Source organism: Leuciscus leuciscus, assembly GCF_965113295.1.
Source record: "Leuciscus leuciscus genome assembly, chromosome: 16".
NCBI lineage: Eukaryota > Metazoa > Chordata > Actinopteri > Cypriniformes > Leuciscidae > Leuciscus > Leuciscus leuciscus.
The window spans coordinates 16,193,337-16,209,613 of NC_138740.1; the positions used below are offsets into that span (position 1 = coordinate 16,193,337).

The 16,277-nt window shown below is 36.7% G+C and overlaps 1 protein-coding gene across 1 annotated transcript; it reads right to left on the minus strand.

The window, feature by feature from the left end:
- Positions 1-153: 153 nt before the first annotated feature.
- On the minus strand, positions 154-15,217 carry rskrb (ribosomal protein S6 kinase related b). Its single transcript, XM_082140423.1, has 12 exons — positions 14,943-15,217; positions 12,431-12,709; positions 12,237-12,320; positions 8,349-8,417; positions 7,985-8,054; positions 4,824-4,931; positions 3,711-3,751; positions 3,585-3,612; positions 3,081-3,170; positions 2,814-2,902; positions 2,571-2,681; positions 154-1,918 (listed from the first exon to the last, which is right to left on the minus strand). Exons 1-12 carry the CDS (start codon positions 14,961-14,963, stop codon positions 1,580-1,582), a joined length of 1,329 nt encoding a protein of 442 aa, XP_081996549.1. The 5' UTR covers positions 14,964-15,217; the 3' UTR covers positions 154-1,579.
- Between the last annotated feature and the right edge of the window lie 1,060 nt (positions 15,218-16,277).

Here is a 16,277-nt window from a genome sequence, read left to right on the forward strand (position 1 = left end):
CATGACCCATTAAAGTGACCTCGCACGTCGACATCACATTGCTTGAGGTGTGTTTAAGAGCACGTAGGCTTTTTAAAAAGTCAAATGAAAAATTTCAGAATAAATAGCTAGATAGTCAATGTATAAAGAAAGAAAATGAGAATATTTGCATACATTTCTTTTTTCTTACAGAACATTTGTCTGTTAATTATATATGCAGTATCCACTATAGGTATTAGATAAACCAATGAATGATTGGTTATATTTTAAAAAGGCTTCTTTTATCTAGTATGGAAAAAAGTGTTGAGGAATATCTTATTGTAGCTCAATAATAGCAGTAGCTGAAACTGCAGTACTGTGTCCCTGGCTGGGCGGAGCTTCAAAAATGACCACATACAGCATCAATTACAATATTTAATGAAAAAAAAAAACATTTTTACTACATTATTTCCCCTTTTTTCTTTGCTTAGTATTTAATAAAGGATCACTGGTGTCAGGCATTCGGGGCGTAAAACAAGAACTGTCATCCCAGGAAGACAAGGTTATTCATGCATACATGGGCATTGATCCAACCAGGCCCAAAGCATTGGTTAAAACAACAACAGGAACAATAAAGCCAATAGGAAAATCAGTGTAATAACATAACCACAGTTCCTTTCCCATTCACTCCCAATTGTATTATGCAAATACAATGAACAGTGCTAAGCATATTCTTTCATATAAAAGTATAGATGTCCACTTTTGGGATTTTACTATTTTTCTATAAACAATTCTTTTTCACGAGGCTTAGGTTTAGTAATTACGAAATGAGTGATGATTTGGTCCTTTAGCTTTTAAGTATATCCCTGAGGGTTTGCACAGCTTTCAAAACATAAAACCGAGAAGAACTGAATTTATGGTATGTTTGTTGAAAGAAAATGCAGTGCTGGCTCATTAATAAGGACAAAATAGTCAAATAACGTCAAAGGATATGAGGAACTATGAACCACATTTCACTAAATGTATCAACAAAAGGTATGGAATTCAATGTAAGAGCTAGAGTGTCTCAATAAAAATGAAATGCACTTAACCATATTCCTTCACGGAAGAATAACCTACAATTAAGGTTTGAACTTTCCCCCACAAGCTAAGGGTGTATTCACACTTGTAGTTCGGTTCTCTAGGTTCTTTTGATAAGAAAACCAAAAAAGAAAATGAAACATTTAGTCCTGGTTTGCTTAGCGTTCACACTATTTTTACACCAAATCTAAAGGTACAAAACAAAACAATAAATGGCTTTTATGACATATTTTGTGACAGAACTTATTGAACATCCAAAACAATACCTATTTTTAGGGTTGCATCTTGTGACATCATGTCCCACTTTTGGTTCATCTACATGTCTTTGGTCCATGTTGCATTCATATTTAGTTCGTTTGGATCGAGACCCAGCTTTTCAGGGGTCTGATTCTGCTTTTTGGTGCGCACCAGGGTTCGGATGGCAGCGTTCACACTTATGCAAATGAACCGCACTAACAGAGCAATCGCACCCGAGTTCATTTTAATCAAACCAAACCTGGCAAGTGTGAACACACTCTAAAGTGTGTGATTTAAAAAAAAGTTAAACAAACACTTCTCTGTGGGAAGCATCGTCCTGAGGTACATCGATTTGCATGAGCGCTTCTACCCGCTCCATGTTGGCCAGAGTTGGGGAAAGGTCTGGGACTGTGGGTGTGCAGGGTGAGGTTAAGAGAAAGTCGCAGTCAAAGTTTGCGAAGGGTTCCAGGGTCAGGCCTCGACGGGATTTGGCAGGCCGGTCAGGCCGGTTCTTCAGCTCCAAGATCAGCTCCATGGGGGTTTTTTGGAGCAGATGGGAATCAAATGGCGTGCCATGGAAAAAGGTTTGGCGCTTGAAGCGTTCCAGTGTCCGAAGGCGACGTATTGGAGTCTTACAAAGAAGCTGAGGGGAGAAAAATTGGGTTTAAATGATTGACGTAATGCAGTTACTACTTAAAGGTGACTTGCAATTTGTTAAAAAGTGACATATCAACACCAGGAATTAGTGCTCTGCCTTAATTTTTAGGTCCTCACAGTAAAGAATCCCTAATAAGATCAATTATTGAGCTCAAATAGAGAGCAAATAGACTTTCCTGCTTATCACGTGTACCTCCTGAGAAAAAGTTATTAGTACACTGAAATAAAATGTGTAGGATTTACTTTTGAATTTTGAATTTCACAAATACTTACAAAGAAACTGCAAGTAACACATTTAATTAAAGATGACATTTTGAAATAGAAAGACTGAAAGAGTAAAACTTGCTCCAATAATCGTAAAAAAAAATATTAAATTTTTTACAAAGTAATCTCACATTACCTCTATAATTTCAGAAGGGATCTCAAAGTCTCAAACTGTTCAGAATCACAATCAAAAATCTTTCAGTATGAACTCTCCTAAAATGATCTGATTTTATAAAGGGATTTTTTGAATGATTTTGAAAAATATTTTTGAATGATCTCATTTGTGTCTATTTTTAGGGAATTTCAGAGACAAAATTGATACTACTTTGAATATTTTGGCGAATAAAGCTCCCCATCAGGTGTCCAGGTCTCACCTCTGTAAGCAGCAGAGCAAAAGGAGGAGAGAAGTTTTTTGGCATCTCATAAGGGAAGTTGCGTACCCTCCTTAGCATGCAACAGTGATCCGGTTCTGGGGACACTGGAAACTGAGGAGGGAGGGGGAGTTAAGAATGACTTGGCAGAAAAGACACATCACACACGCAAACGTGTCATTTCCCCCACAATGAAAAAAACAAAACAAAAAAACAATATGCAAATATATGTGCATTTGTCCTCACCTTTCCAGTGGCCAGTGCGAAGAGGAGGATGCCGAGAGACCACCAATCGGCAGTGTGGTTGTAGGGACCACCGCCAAGGACTTCAGGAGCTGAAGAGACAGATTTCATGAGAATATTGCATACATTCCACACATAGCTAGACATAAACATCCTTTCATTTGCTCAGCCATAAATATCATTTAGTGACTCGTTTGGCATTTATGTACATTATTCCACATATAATTCAAAGTAATTCTTTATTTGTTTTCATTTCTTGATTTAATTTACCCATGTATTGAATTGTTCCGCAAATAGTGAATGCCCTCCCTCCACGCTCAAGACGCCGGGACAAACCAAAGTCAGCCAGTCGTAGGTGGCCTGTAATAAGATAGACATTTATTATTGATCATTTAAGATTATAGGTTATAAGGGTTTCAATATTATTGTTGTAGATACTATTAATTATTATTATTAATATCATATTATATTATATATTTATGATTAGATGTTTGTCTGATGACATTTTAATTTTATAAGCTTTTGATGTCATATTTCACTTCAGCATTTAAACAAACAAATATTGAAATAACTGAAATATTACAATAGAAATGTTGTGAATTGGATTATTTGTTAATATTGTATTGCTATCACGATGTCATATTTGTGTAAATACTCTAGGCGTATTCGGAGAGCGTGAAGCCTGGATGTTCTGGAAGATTCCATGTTTACATGAAAAAAAGTGGACAGATACTGCCCTCTACTGGAGTGACTAAAGAACACAGGCTGCCTTACCCTGATCTGTTAGAAGGACATTTTCCATCTGTTAAAAATACAACAGTGAATGTTTTTAAGACATTCTTCTGATATTTTATGGATCATATTTATAATCATTACATCATCATATAAAACAGTGTATACCTTCACATCACGGTGGATGATTGCACAGTCATGAAGGAACCCTACAAACAGAGATTATACAACATGATTATTGTGATGAGCATTCATAACTACTGTACTTGAACAAAAATTGTATTTATGTGCTTGACACAAAATGTCAAGGTATTTTTTATTAACAGGATCAGTAAAAATCTATATAATATAATATACAATTTTGTCAGACTTCTGATTAGGATCCGATTCTCACTATTAACTAACTATTAACTATGATGTTTGCTTCAATTAACTCCCAATTACTGCTTATTAATAATTAGTAAGGTAGTTGTTTAGTTTAGGTATTGGGTAGGATTAAGGGATGTTGATTATGGTCATGCAGAATAAGGCATTAATAATGTTATTTATAAGTACTAATAAACAGCCAATATCCTAATAAAATGCATGCTAACAAGCAACTAGTTAATAGTGAGATTTGGACCCTAAAGTGTTTCCTTAAAATGTATATAATGCAGGGGTTCTGCATGTTTTAGAAAGGTAAATTTAAGACTTTTTAAAGAACTTTTCACAATCAAGTAAAGAAAATTTAAGGAATAAATTAAAGGGAAGACAATACGTTAATATGTTTCCCACATGAAAAACACAATGAGTTGTATTAGCAATACTTCACTGTTTAAAAATACAACTTTCAACAGATATCAGTTACTTTTTAATTCATTATCTTTATAGTTGTGGTGTGGACTCTGCTATTCTTTTACATTTAGAATGATTTTTAGAACTATATCTTTATTGTTATCGCCTTTAGACCTGCAGAAACCCTGTAATATACACCACAGTCCAAAAGCTTGGGGTCAGTAAGATCTCTTTTTTTGTTGTTGTTTTTTTACAATAAATTAATATTTTTATTCAGCAAGGACACATTAAATGATCAAAAGTAACAGTTAACACATGTATAAGGTTACAAAAGATTTCTTTTAAATAACCCTGAAAAAAAGTATAACGATTTCTACAAAAATATTAACCAGACCAACTGCTTTCAACATTGAAAAAATGTATAATTGTTTCTTGAGCACCAAATCAGCATATTAGAATGATTTCTAAAGGTTCATAAGCAACCAAAGTATAGGTGTCACTGCTTACCTAAAGCAGAACCCAATTCAGCAGCAAACACTTTCACCACATCCTCTCTGAACTGACCAATCATCACCCAGTATGTGTACAAGTCTCCTGTGCTGCAGTAATCACACACTAGAGAGGGAATAAACAGAATCAAATCACATGAACAGTGCCTGAATGTGCAAATCCCAAATAGAGATAAACATGAACACAAACACCACAAACACGCAGAGTAAACATCTGTCACTTTGGGAGATGACCAGATTCATAATACATCAGTCAAGACCATCTGTTTCTAACAGTTATGCCCTCACCCAGACCACTGACTGGTAAAACATCATGGTTTAGACAAAGTACAGAACATTCTGGCCTGGTTTCACAGACAGGGCTTAGATTAAGCCAGGATATGGCCTTAGTTCAATTAGGACATTTAAGTAGCTTTTATGAACATTATTGGTGCTTACTTGAGATAAAACAATGGCACTGACATAGTTTAAGATATGTCAATGCAAGTTGCTTTTAGTTAAAATCGCTAAAATCTGTCATTTGTTCACATTTACAATTTTCTCCATGGTGAATGGCACATAGTGCACTATATAAGGGATAGGGAATGACTTAGACAGTGTAAATATGCTTAGCACTGGAGCGAATGAAGTCTGGTTTCACGTTAGTGTCACGTGAACCGCCACAGTCCAGAGACACGATAGAGTGGATCATATGATCGAGTCGGCACAGACCACAAACATATCAGACCCATTTGAATTCTGCACAGAATGCTATATTTTAAAGCAATATGGGGGAGAAACGGTCAGAGATTAGGAGGAAACTGCAGCTTTACCGAGCTCAGCGGCTCTGGCCGAGCTGTCTAAACTAAATGCTATTGGCTATTTAAAAAAGGGTCGGAGCTGTTGGATATGTCCCGCCCTGTCTTCCTGTTTCAGTTTAAATTACATCAACACACTGAATAATGCTTCACTTCAATTAGCCTTTAAGCCTTGTCTGTGAAGCCGGGCATCTGTGTTATTAAATAGGATCTTAAGCTTTAAGATCCCAGTGATTTAAATAAATCCCAATAGTGATCTAGACTGAATAAAGTGTGAAAACAGAGCAGGCTGTGAATGAAGGAATCAGGTGGTAATCAAGTGGTGGTAAGGAAGTGACACGTTCATCGCAGCTTTAGCCAGGAGAAAGCATTAAAGGGGTGAACTGAACATCAAGTAGAAGAAGAAAATTCACTTTCACAAATGCAGTCAGGATCACTGGGAAATCAAACACTGGGGAAAAAGGACTTGAGGTTTGGATTGAGGCGTCCTAAAACACAGGAGTGTTACTAATGCTGCCTTCACGTGCTACCGGGATTTATCGTAAATACGAGTTTCCTAGATAAAAATTGGACATGAATGCCCTCTCAATTAGTATATACCACTGGAAAGATCGGGGATAATTTTGATACCCAAAATCCCAAGTTGGGTGGGCTATAAACTTGGGATATCTTCTATCTCAAGATGACAACACATGACGTTATATCCTGAGCTGTTCTGAATTATGCGTTTCTATGGGACCAAGTAGGAGCTCTCAAACAATTCCCATCTTACAAGCTGTATTTACAAGCTATTCGAGGACATGAACGCTATAAAAAGTTGAAATCCCGCAATTACGACATGGCGTGAACGCACCTTTAACTCCACCCTCGATCAAACACACCTGAACAAGCTAATCAAGGTCTTCAGAATTACTAGAACATTATTACATGCAGGAGAGTTTGATCCAGGCTGGAGCTAAACTCTGCAGGAAGTGCCAGAGTTGAGAACCCGTTCTAGAACATTCTGGCCTGTCTAAACATACTGATCTAATTCAGAAATAACAGTCTGTGGGTCACTTTACATGCTAGCACTATTTGGGACTATTTGATATTAAACTATAGATGGTTGCAGAGGTCTTGGATCCTGCTCCTGGAGACCCACTGTCCAGCAGAGTTTAGCACCTCAATCAAACACACCTGGACCAGCTAACCTCACAACAATGTGCTCAGGATGACTCGAAGGTTGAAAGTTGGAACTAGTGGACTAGTGAGATACAACTAGTGAGATAGTGGGTCTCCAGGAGCAGGATTATAGACCTATGGATGATTGTACAGTATATCTAAACATTAGAAACATCATGAAATCAGCAATTTGAAGTGCAGTTTGGGTAGTTCTCAGTCTCATAATTTGTAGACAGCATGGCAGAAAGAATCAGAGTAAGAAATGGAATTGAACTGTGAAGTGTGCATGGTATATTTTACACATTCTCCTCCAGCATTGTATGTTGAGACAACTATAGTTCAGCCATTCCAAAGGTTGAAATAAAATGGCGCTTCCAAAACATTGTTCTGTTTGGTTTTTGAGCATCCAGACACAGCAACATTTGCTCAACCAATTGAGTTTGGCCAAATGATGGCGGGTGGGGGGTGTTTGGTAACCCTGTTTGACAACAAGCATTTTTAAACTCTTTAGTTAATTTAATATGAATAATTATTAGGTGCATCGATTCTACAATAAAATGCCTGTAAACATTTTAACACGGATCATTCACTAATGTTCAAAATATTGGGAGTCAGTTTTTCTTAATTTCTTTTATATTTTAATTAGCAAGGGGGCATTCAATTGATCAAAAGTGATATTTAAGATTTTACAGTGTTACAAAAGATTTCTATTGCTGTTCTTTTGATCTTTTCCATTCATCAAAGAATCCTGAAAATAAAATATATCATGGTTTCCACAAAAATATTAAGTAAAACCATTTTTTTAACACTGATATTAATAATAAGAAATGTTTCTTAGCTCAAAAATCAGCATGATTTCTGAAAGATAATGTGACACAGGAATAAATTAAAAATATTACTTTTTTACTGTATTTTTGATCAAATAAATGTAGTCTTTATGAGAAGAAGAGCCCCCTTTCAAAAACATAAAAAAATCTCACCGACCCCAAACTTTGAAAAGTAGTGTATCATTTCAGATTACATGTCCTCTTCACAGCTGCTCACAGATTTGAAGTGGAATGACAGTTTGTGAGAGCTCCAGGCAGACTTTCGTGTCTCGGTGGGGACAGGGCCACATGGCACTTTGTGTGAGGGAAGACTGATTTAGCGGTGGGAAAGGCAGGAGGAGAGTTGGGGCAGGGGTGTGTTCTGATTCACTCACTAATGTAGATGTGTCGCTGGGTCTGCCAGCAGTCCTGCAGGTCGTGGACAAAAGGGTGGCGGACCTGACGCTGCAAGGTAACAGTTTGACAACAAGAGCACAGGCACAGTGAGTCACAAACCTCTGTGGGTTTTGAACTCGACCTCTTTATGTACCAGGGTGACAAAGAGACCTGCTAATATTCATCCTAGCTCTCTTTCAATGAATTTGCATTAATTCCCTTTCTGTTGCTACTAAAACACACACCACCTCAATCTCCATTGCTTATGACATAAGATAGAAGTCAGTGCCTGTAAAAGATGACACAGACCATTTAACCTAATGAAAATGAGGACATAGTTGAAAAGTGAGGACTTGGGCTCACCTGGACTATTACTTCCTCCTTTGACTGCTCCAAAACACCCAAGCGCAAAATCTCAGATTTTGGAATAACCTGCATTTGACAAAATAAATCACAAATGGCAATTGAACATCACTCTGTTACTATGACAGGCTGTTTATTCTTTCTCATGAAGATGAGGTCACCGTTCACAAGTGTGGGGTCAGTACGTTTTTATTTTATTTTTAAATAAATGTATACTCTTATCCCACAAGGACGAATTAATTTGGTCAAAAGTGACACTGACAGTATTTCTATTTTAAATAAATGCTGTTCTTTAGAACTTCCTATTCATCAAAGAACCCTGAAAAATGTATTATGGTTTCTGCAAAGAATATTAAGCAGCAAAAACTGTTTTCAACATCAATAAAAACGTTAAGAAAATGACTTAAGCACCAAAGCAGCATATAAGAATGATTTCTGAAGGATCATGTGACACTGAAGACAGGAGTAATGATGCTGAAAATACAGCTTTGCTATCACATAAATAATTTTTTTTATATTCAAATAAATAAAAAGTTATTTTTTTTTAATAATATGTTACAGTATTACTGTTTTTTTAATCAAATAAATGCTGCCTTGGTGAGTATAAGTGTCAGGGATACTGAGACACAGAAATGAGAGAAATGGAATATGGACACAACAGGAAAGTTTATTGAAATCCAGCAGGAACAACGGAGAACAGGTGAGTATTGACTTTGGCAGTTTGAAGCAATGGTAGACAGGATAATTTGGGTTTCTTAAGCCCTATTCGGACTGGATTAGTTTTACAAAGGTAGATGGAGTAATGTAATTTTACCACAGGACGTCTGTAATATAATTGGCCAATTCGCCCAGGATAAGAAATCTCAGTAAAACTAGCAGAAGTGGGAGGGGTAACTCGATTTACGCACCGCCGTCACCTTCCTGATATAATATGCACAAACACATATAATCGAAATAACCTATGTCAAGTCAAGTCAAGTCAAGTCAAGTTTATTTGTATAGCGCTTTTCACAATACAGATTGTATCAAAGCAGCTTCACAGTATTAGATTAAAATAATACAACAAAGTTTGTTTCAAGAGGAATTTATTGATTGATAAAATTAAATTAAATATCCCCAAAATATCCCCAACTGAGCAAGCCAAAGGCAACAGTGGCAAGGAACCGAAAAACTCCATCAAGTGACCTAATGGTGTCCTAAAACTCCATCAGGTGACCTAATGGAGAAAAAAAACCTTGGGAGAACCCAGGCTCAGTCGGGGGCCAGTTCTCCTCTGGCATTTATGAGCTAGAGGCCGGATTGTAGTTTGAACTGTGGGATTATATGAATGCCTGGCCGAAGAGATGCGACTTTAATCTAGTTTTAAACTGGGAGAGCGAGTCTGAGCAACGAACAGTATCAGGAAGACTATTCCAGAGTTTTGGAGCCAAATGTGAAAATGCTCTCCCTCCTTTGGTGGTTCTGGATATCCTAGGTATGACCAAAATCCTTGAATTTAGTGATCTTAAAGAGCGCGATGGATTATAGGGCGATAGAAGATCCGTTAAATAGACTGGAGCTAAGCCGTTTAGGGCTTTATAAGTCAGTAGCAATACCTTGTAATTAATACGGAACTTTATAGGTAACCAATGCAGTGATGATAAAATCGGTGTTATATGATCATATTTTCTTGATCTCGTAAGAACTCTAGCGGCGGCATTTTGGACTAACTGTAGCTTGTTTATTGAGGATGCAGGACAACCAGCTAATAAAGCATTACAGTAATCCAGTCTCGAGGTCATGAATGCATGAACTAACTTTTCTGCATCAGAAACTGATAGCATATTACGTAGCTTAGCAATGTTTCTAAGGTGGAAAAAGGCTGTTTTTGTAACATCTGAAATATGATTTTCAAAAGACAGGTTGCAATCGAGTATAACACCCAGGTCTTTTACTGTAGCGGATAAAGTAACAGGACATCCTATGATGTTAAAGTTGTATTGTGCGAGGTTTTGTGGGCGGTTTTTTGAACCGATAAGTATTACCTCTGTCTTGTCTGGATTTAATAAAAGAAAATTACGCGTCATCCAATCTTTTATATCTTTAACACACTCTGTCAATTTGGAAAATTTAGCGTTTTCATCCGGCCGTGATGAAATATATATTTGAGTGTCATCAGCATAACAATGGAAACTAATTCCATGTTTCCTTATAATATTTGTATAACAGTAAGGTCCGATCGAACCTTAATTACATTTATTAAATACGAATTGGGTTCTGTTGGTAATAGGCACTTACCTAAAGCTAAAAGAAGTTTCGTGCCTCTGACACTTGATACTTGAGTTTTGCCACAGACTTATCCCACCGCCTAGAACGCAACTGAATGCTTTTTCAAGCACTTCCATACTTGAAAAACCACGGAAAAGTACTTCTCAAGAGGAAATGACGGAATATTTACGTACATATTTACAGTGGGTTAATTCGCACGGGATTAGTATTACCTGAGGTCATTTTTACGGACCTTTTTACAGAAGGTAAAAGTCGCCGTAATCTTTACTGCCATTGTCTATAATGATTACTGAGATGGCACATTCGGACGGGACTAAAATCACTGAGAAGCTCTGGTAATAATTACTTTCCCCCACCTCTCCATGTTAAACTAATCCCGCACGAATTAGGCTTTATCTGTTGCAGGCAGACAAGACGATGCACACAACCAATGAAGGAGGCTGAGGAGATGAGGAGCTGGGAATCTTGGAGGTAGTAATGGGGATAGACTTCACTTGTAGTTCACTTGTAGGAGACACTGAGATAACTTGGAGATTGCTATGTTGAAACAGGTAAGCCTTCACAAGGTGAGTATCAAAGTAAGTAAGTTAGTCGTTGCTCTTGATGAGACCAGACAAAGAGCTGAATGCGAAATCGCCCCCTAAACCCTCATTCACTATTCCCTACTTTTGTCCACTAATACTGTTCACTTGAAGGAGTGAATGAAAACGAGTGAGCGAATTCGGACAGCCGTTGAGTGTACATCGGTCACACACTCGTTATTGCGGGGCAATGTGGGATTAAATGAGTGCACTCAATAACGTCCACCATGGTTTCGGACACCACAAATGGCTGTCCCCTCAAATAACGCCCTAAACTTTATGTTTAGTTTTAAGTAAGGGATAATCCACGGCTAGCAGTGCAATAAAAGATTTTGGAAGCACGACATGGAAGCAAATAACCACCTTACGCGAAGGGCATTTAAGGGCATTTATTGTTCCGAATATAAGACGACCCTGATTATAAGACATCCCCCCTTTTTCAAGATATTCTTTTTTTTCGGTGGATTATCCCGCTTATACAATGGTCATTTGCCAGCATTGACGACTTACTGCTGTTATTGATGTTTGCAGTGCAATATTTGACCGGAGAGGTAAAACTAATGGTTATTTTCGTCAGTTACGGCTCGTTACATCTAGCATTCTGCCCGCTTTGAATCAGACACAGAGATCAAGTAGTGCCTAAGTTACAATTTATTTGAATGAATGAATTATAGCATTTATTTGAATTCATTATCAAGAGAGAGAGGAGTGAGAGAGAGCGATGATGCTTGTGCGAATTACCTGCGTCTGTTCAGCATCTCTCTCTATTAACATTAAAGCTGTGAGTTTAATTACTTCAAAACCAGCGATGTTACCCCCTCGTTGCTATGTATGTCCTATGTATGAATGTCTTTACATTATAATAAACCTAAAGGTTGGCAACTGAAAATAATCTCAAATATAAGATAGTTTTGATTTGTTTGACATTTTTGGTTTAATTTCCTGTTATATTTATTCGTTTTAAAAGTGTAAAATAGTAATTAGAAACAATGAGTAGGTGCGTACAAACGTTTGATTGGCTTATAGACAAAGTTTTTACCTTAACTGCGTAAGTCTTTTGCTTCGACTTATCCTTGACCTTTAAAATGGGACCAAAAGATCCTTTCGCTATGTAACCCAGGACCTAGGGGTTGGACGATAAGATAAAATACAGTGAAAAACAGATAAAATAAATAAGAAACTGATGACTAATGAGTGAGGTTATTTTCACCTTTTGCCCTTGGCATCTCTCACCTGAAAATGTTCATGTCCTGGGATATTGCGGTGGGGGAATTCAGGAAGAAACATGTTGATAAAGCTCGGCAAACTCCATTCCATGCAGAGTTTCTCAGGGCCCGGTAATGAGGAGACCAGGTGCGCAGGAATGGATGGCTCCTTGTCACAAATCATTCTATGTGATCCGATTCGTAATGGGTTGATTTTGCAGAGTCCAGCTGGGAGAGAAATACCCACAGCAGAGAGAAATCCCCTCCATCTGGATATTTGTGATTGCTCCTCCAACCCTGTGTTCTGCTGTGAATGAATGTCATTAAATAATCATTACATACTTACTCATATTCCAGCAATGACCTATTTTTCAACATGCTCATTGGTGTTTCTGTATGGACACTTTGCAGTCCCAGCAGTCATTATAGATCACCATCTTTAATTTTAAATAATAACAAAAAACGTACTAGGGGAAAATAATGGGTTATAAACAACATAATTTAAGGGAAAAAATACATATTTCATGGTTAAAATTAATTGTTTTTTTTCATGTCCCAACACCTGTCAATTATGGATGAATTAAAATGGAAACATTTCTTACATTTTCAATTAACAAGTGTTACAATGATTTTAGTGTGTTTTGTGTGATCTGGCATATGTGGTTTATGAAGACACAAATGTGTATAAGGACATGGGTATTACAACATAAAGGTGGTTTATGAGGACACTTGAGGACGATTTCCCTTTTCAAAACAAAATGGCTTAAAAAAACATACTGAACTTTGTTTTTTTTTTATTAAAAAAAATGCTAAATATTTTCTGTGATGGGTACGTTTAGGGGTAGGGCTAGTGTAGGAGGAATATACAGTTTGTACAGTATAAACATCATTAAAGGTGCAATAGGTGATCTGAGAAATGCTAACTTAGCATTCAATCCCACCCTCACTTCAAATCGCCATAGCAAATTGCGTACATGAACGCGCTGATGACGTATGATGTCTGTGTTAACAGGCTGCGCTGTGGTATGCAAACACACGTTGATTGATAGAGAACACATGCTATCATTTCATTTGGACCGAATGCGATGATTGAACGAACATTTTATGGTCCTACGCCTTCCACAGACTATATATATTTATAAAAAATACATTTAGACCGTTTAACATAGTGATTGCTATCAGGATATGAGGAGAATTTCAACCAGCATAACAAAAAAGTTTTCTGTAGAGCAGCGCCTGAAAATAGTCCCCAGCTCGGTAGACTATAGGGTCGACTATTTTCAGGCGCTGCGTCATATCATTCATTACGCCTGCTGGACCCATGGTACGGCAGCAAAGTTTCTTGATTATTACGCAGGAATGAGAATATATTTTCATTTTCATTTTCCGTCGGTCTTAGTACACGATGTAACTACAGAAGAGTCCAGTTTTAAATAGGAAAAATATCGAAACTCTTTGGTCATTTTTTTGAGAGAGATGCTAATGGTCTTGTCCGATTCAATGATCTATGCTAAGCTATGCTAAAAGTGGTACCGCCAGACCCGGAGATCGGCTGAATGGATTCGAAAACGGTAAGACTCAACTGTTTAACTCTGGGGGAGTTGTAAAATGAGCCTATTTCCGAAAAAAAAGTGGAGTATCCCTTTAAATCTATGGATAGTCCCCATAAACCATATGCCAGTTTGTCTGTGTGTGTGTGTGTGTGTGTGTGTGTGTGTGTGTGTGTGTGTTTGTGAATAAAATACGCTTGTGTAAAATTTCCACCTCCTCGTGGGATGTTTTATTCTTTGTCATCATTACAACAAAATGATTTTAAACTCATGCTCATGGGAACAGCATTAAATAATAAAATGAATGCAGTCCATGGCTAAAACAAATAGTCAGTATTACCCCAAAAAGGTTCAATTGTGTCATTACTGCATCATTGACGGTGTCCGTGTGTAGTTAGTTGTAATGATGAATTTAAGAAAAACAAATGTGCATAGTTAGTTTGAAACATATAATCAAATATTGCATGCATTTAAATGTGTGTGTGTGTGTGTGTATAAATTCAAAAGTGCCTATAGTAAAGGAATCACTTTAATATTCATAAATTAAAGGATGTTAGTCATACTCCAATGCCACAGCTTGTCCTTTGGCTTTGCTTTCAGTTCAAATCCACACAGATGTGAAAGGACTCATGGAATTATTGTGTATTCAGAAAACAGTTCATACATGGACACAATTTATTGGACATTACAGTAGGTTGTAATGCCCTGCTTGTCAATAAAAAACAATGTTCTGCAGCTTCATAAGACCTTAGTTGTATATAAAATAACTATACATATATACTTGTATATGACATACTTATGAGTATAATGTGTGACTTAAATTGCCCTATTAAGATTTGGCTTTTAAAATAAACGTACTCACTGCTAAACTTTTACAACTGGAGATCAAACATAAAAGTAGCCAGTGAGCAGCCATCCTGAACACATGGTTTCTTTCTACAAAGTAACTTTTCCCACCATTCATAATAATAAAATAATAAAAAGACTAACCTTGCTGTTATCGGCACCCATCACATTTGTCGCTCTGCGTGAAACATTAGGTGAATCTAGTGTTCATCCATGTTGTCGCCTGTACTTTCAGTGACAGTGAGTGACAGCACTAACTATGTGCATAACTGTTCTAATCGTTCAAGTATGGACAGGGCAGTGGCTTTTACATTGTGTCTTACACTGAACTATGAAGTCGAACTCATTTTCCATCAAAGCGTTATCGGTCTGACAGATATGGCGACAAAAACAAGATAATCTCCGATGGATTCGACGAATACTGCGCATCCTCCCACGCACGTTGCTGTCACCCAATCATATTTTTTGCTGAGTTTTTAGGCCACGCCCACTCGAGCGCCCTCTCAAAATAGTATCAGGAGCAGTCCGGGCTGAATTATTGACGCCTAGTTACATCCAGTGATGAAACATGACGCTTTTAAAAATTAAACAATATAGGATAATGCTTCCAGTTAATTTACAGTTTTATGACTGTGTTATTATTGCATTAGCGTACAAGTTGATTTTTTTAAAATCTTGTTTCTGGGGAGCCACAGCACTGCATATTCTTATGTCTCTCTTTTTTGACAGTCCCAATCAACCTGAATACACCCCTAGTCAGTTTAGTTGCTTTCCTAACGAGCTGATTTAAAGTTATACCTACAAATTGTGCAATATAAAACTCAAGATAAATGTTGAAATGTATTTATTTGTGCTCTAGGAGTATTATGGACATTGCTATTTTAATTGAGAAAGATTTTATTAATATTTTGAATTAATTTAAATTTTTATGTATTTTTAAAAGCCAATTATTCTTTATTTCAGTTTTAGTTATTTTAGTAGGCTACATCAAGTTTAACTATATGAAAATGTTGCCTATAGCTGAAATATTTTTTTAATAGTTTATTTTATTTTAGTTCAGTTCATTTATTTCAAGTAGATCTAACACATTTTTTTTTTTTAGGTTTTAATCTTAGATCACTATAATAACCCATGGTTCTGAATTATTGTATTTGCGTTTTTGTCAGTTACTGACAATGCTTTTTTTATGTCCTGTGACAACTGATCTGTTCAGCAGATTGCATAAGACAAGGGATTGGATTATCTCTCAGTGTTGTTGGTATATGACTGAACAGTTGGTATGACTCATGAACAGATGAGTTTATGAAAACATGTTGTCTATGAACATTCAATGTATTTGTAACATTATTTCTGATTCATTGATTAGATTTTTTAAAATGTTTTGTTGTCTTAAATTTATTGATGACAAAAAGAGCAGTAGTACACTACAATAAAAAAGACAATACAATTTACTTTTTTTTTTTACATACAATACATCAC

Excerpts from the sequence above, each read along its gene's own strand:
- rskrb (XM_082140423.1), bottom strand. The coding sequence starts at position 14,963 with ATGGGTGCCGATAACAGCAAG. Across the intron at positions 12,321-12,430 it reads CAGGACATGAACATTTTCAG|GTCCTGGGTTACATAGCGAA; the intron begins GTGAGAGATGCC and ends TCCAACCCCTAG. Across the intron at positions 8,055-8,348 it reads AGGAGGAAGTAATAGTCCAG|CGTCAGGTCCGCCACCCTTT; the intron begins GTGAGCCCAAGT and ends GTTACCTTGCAG.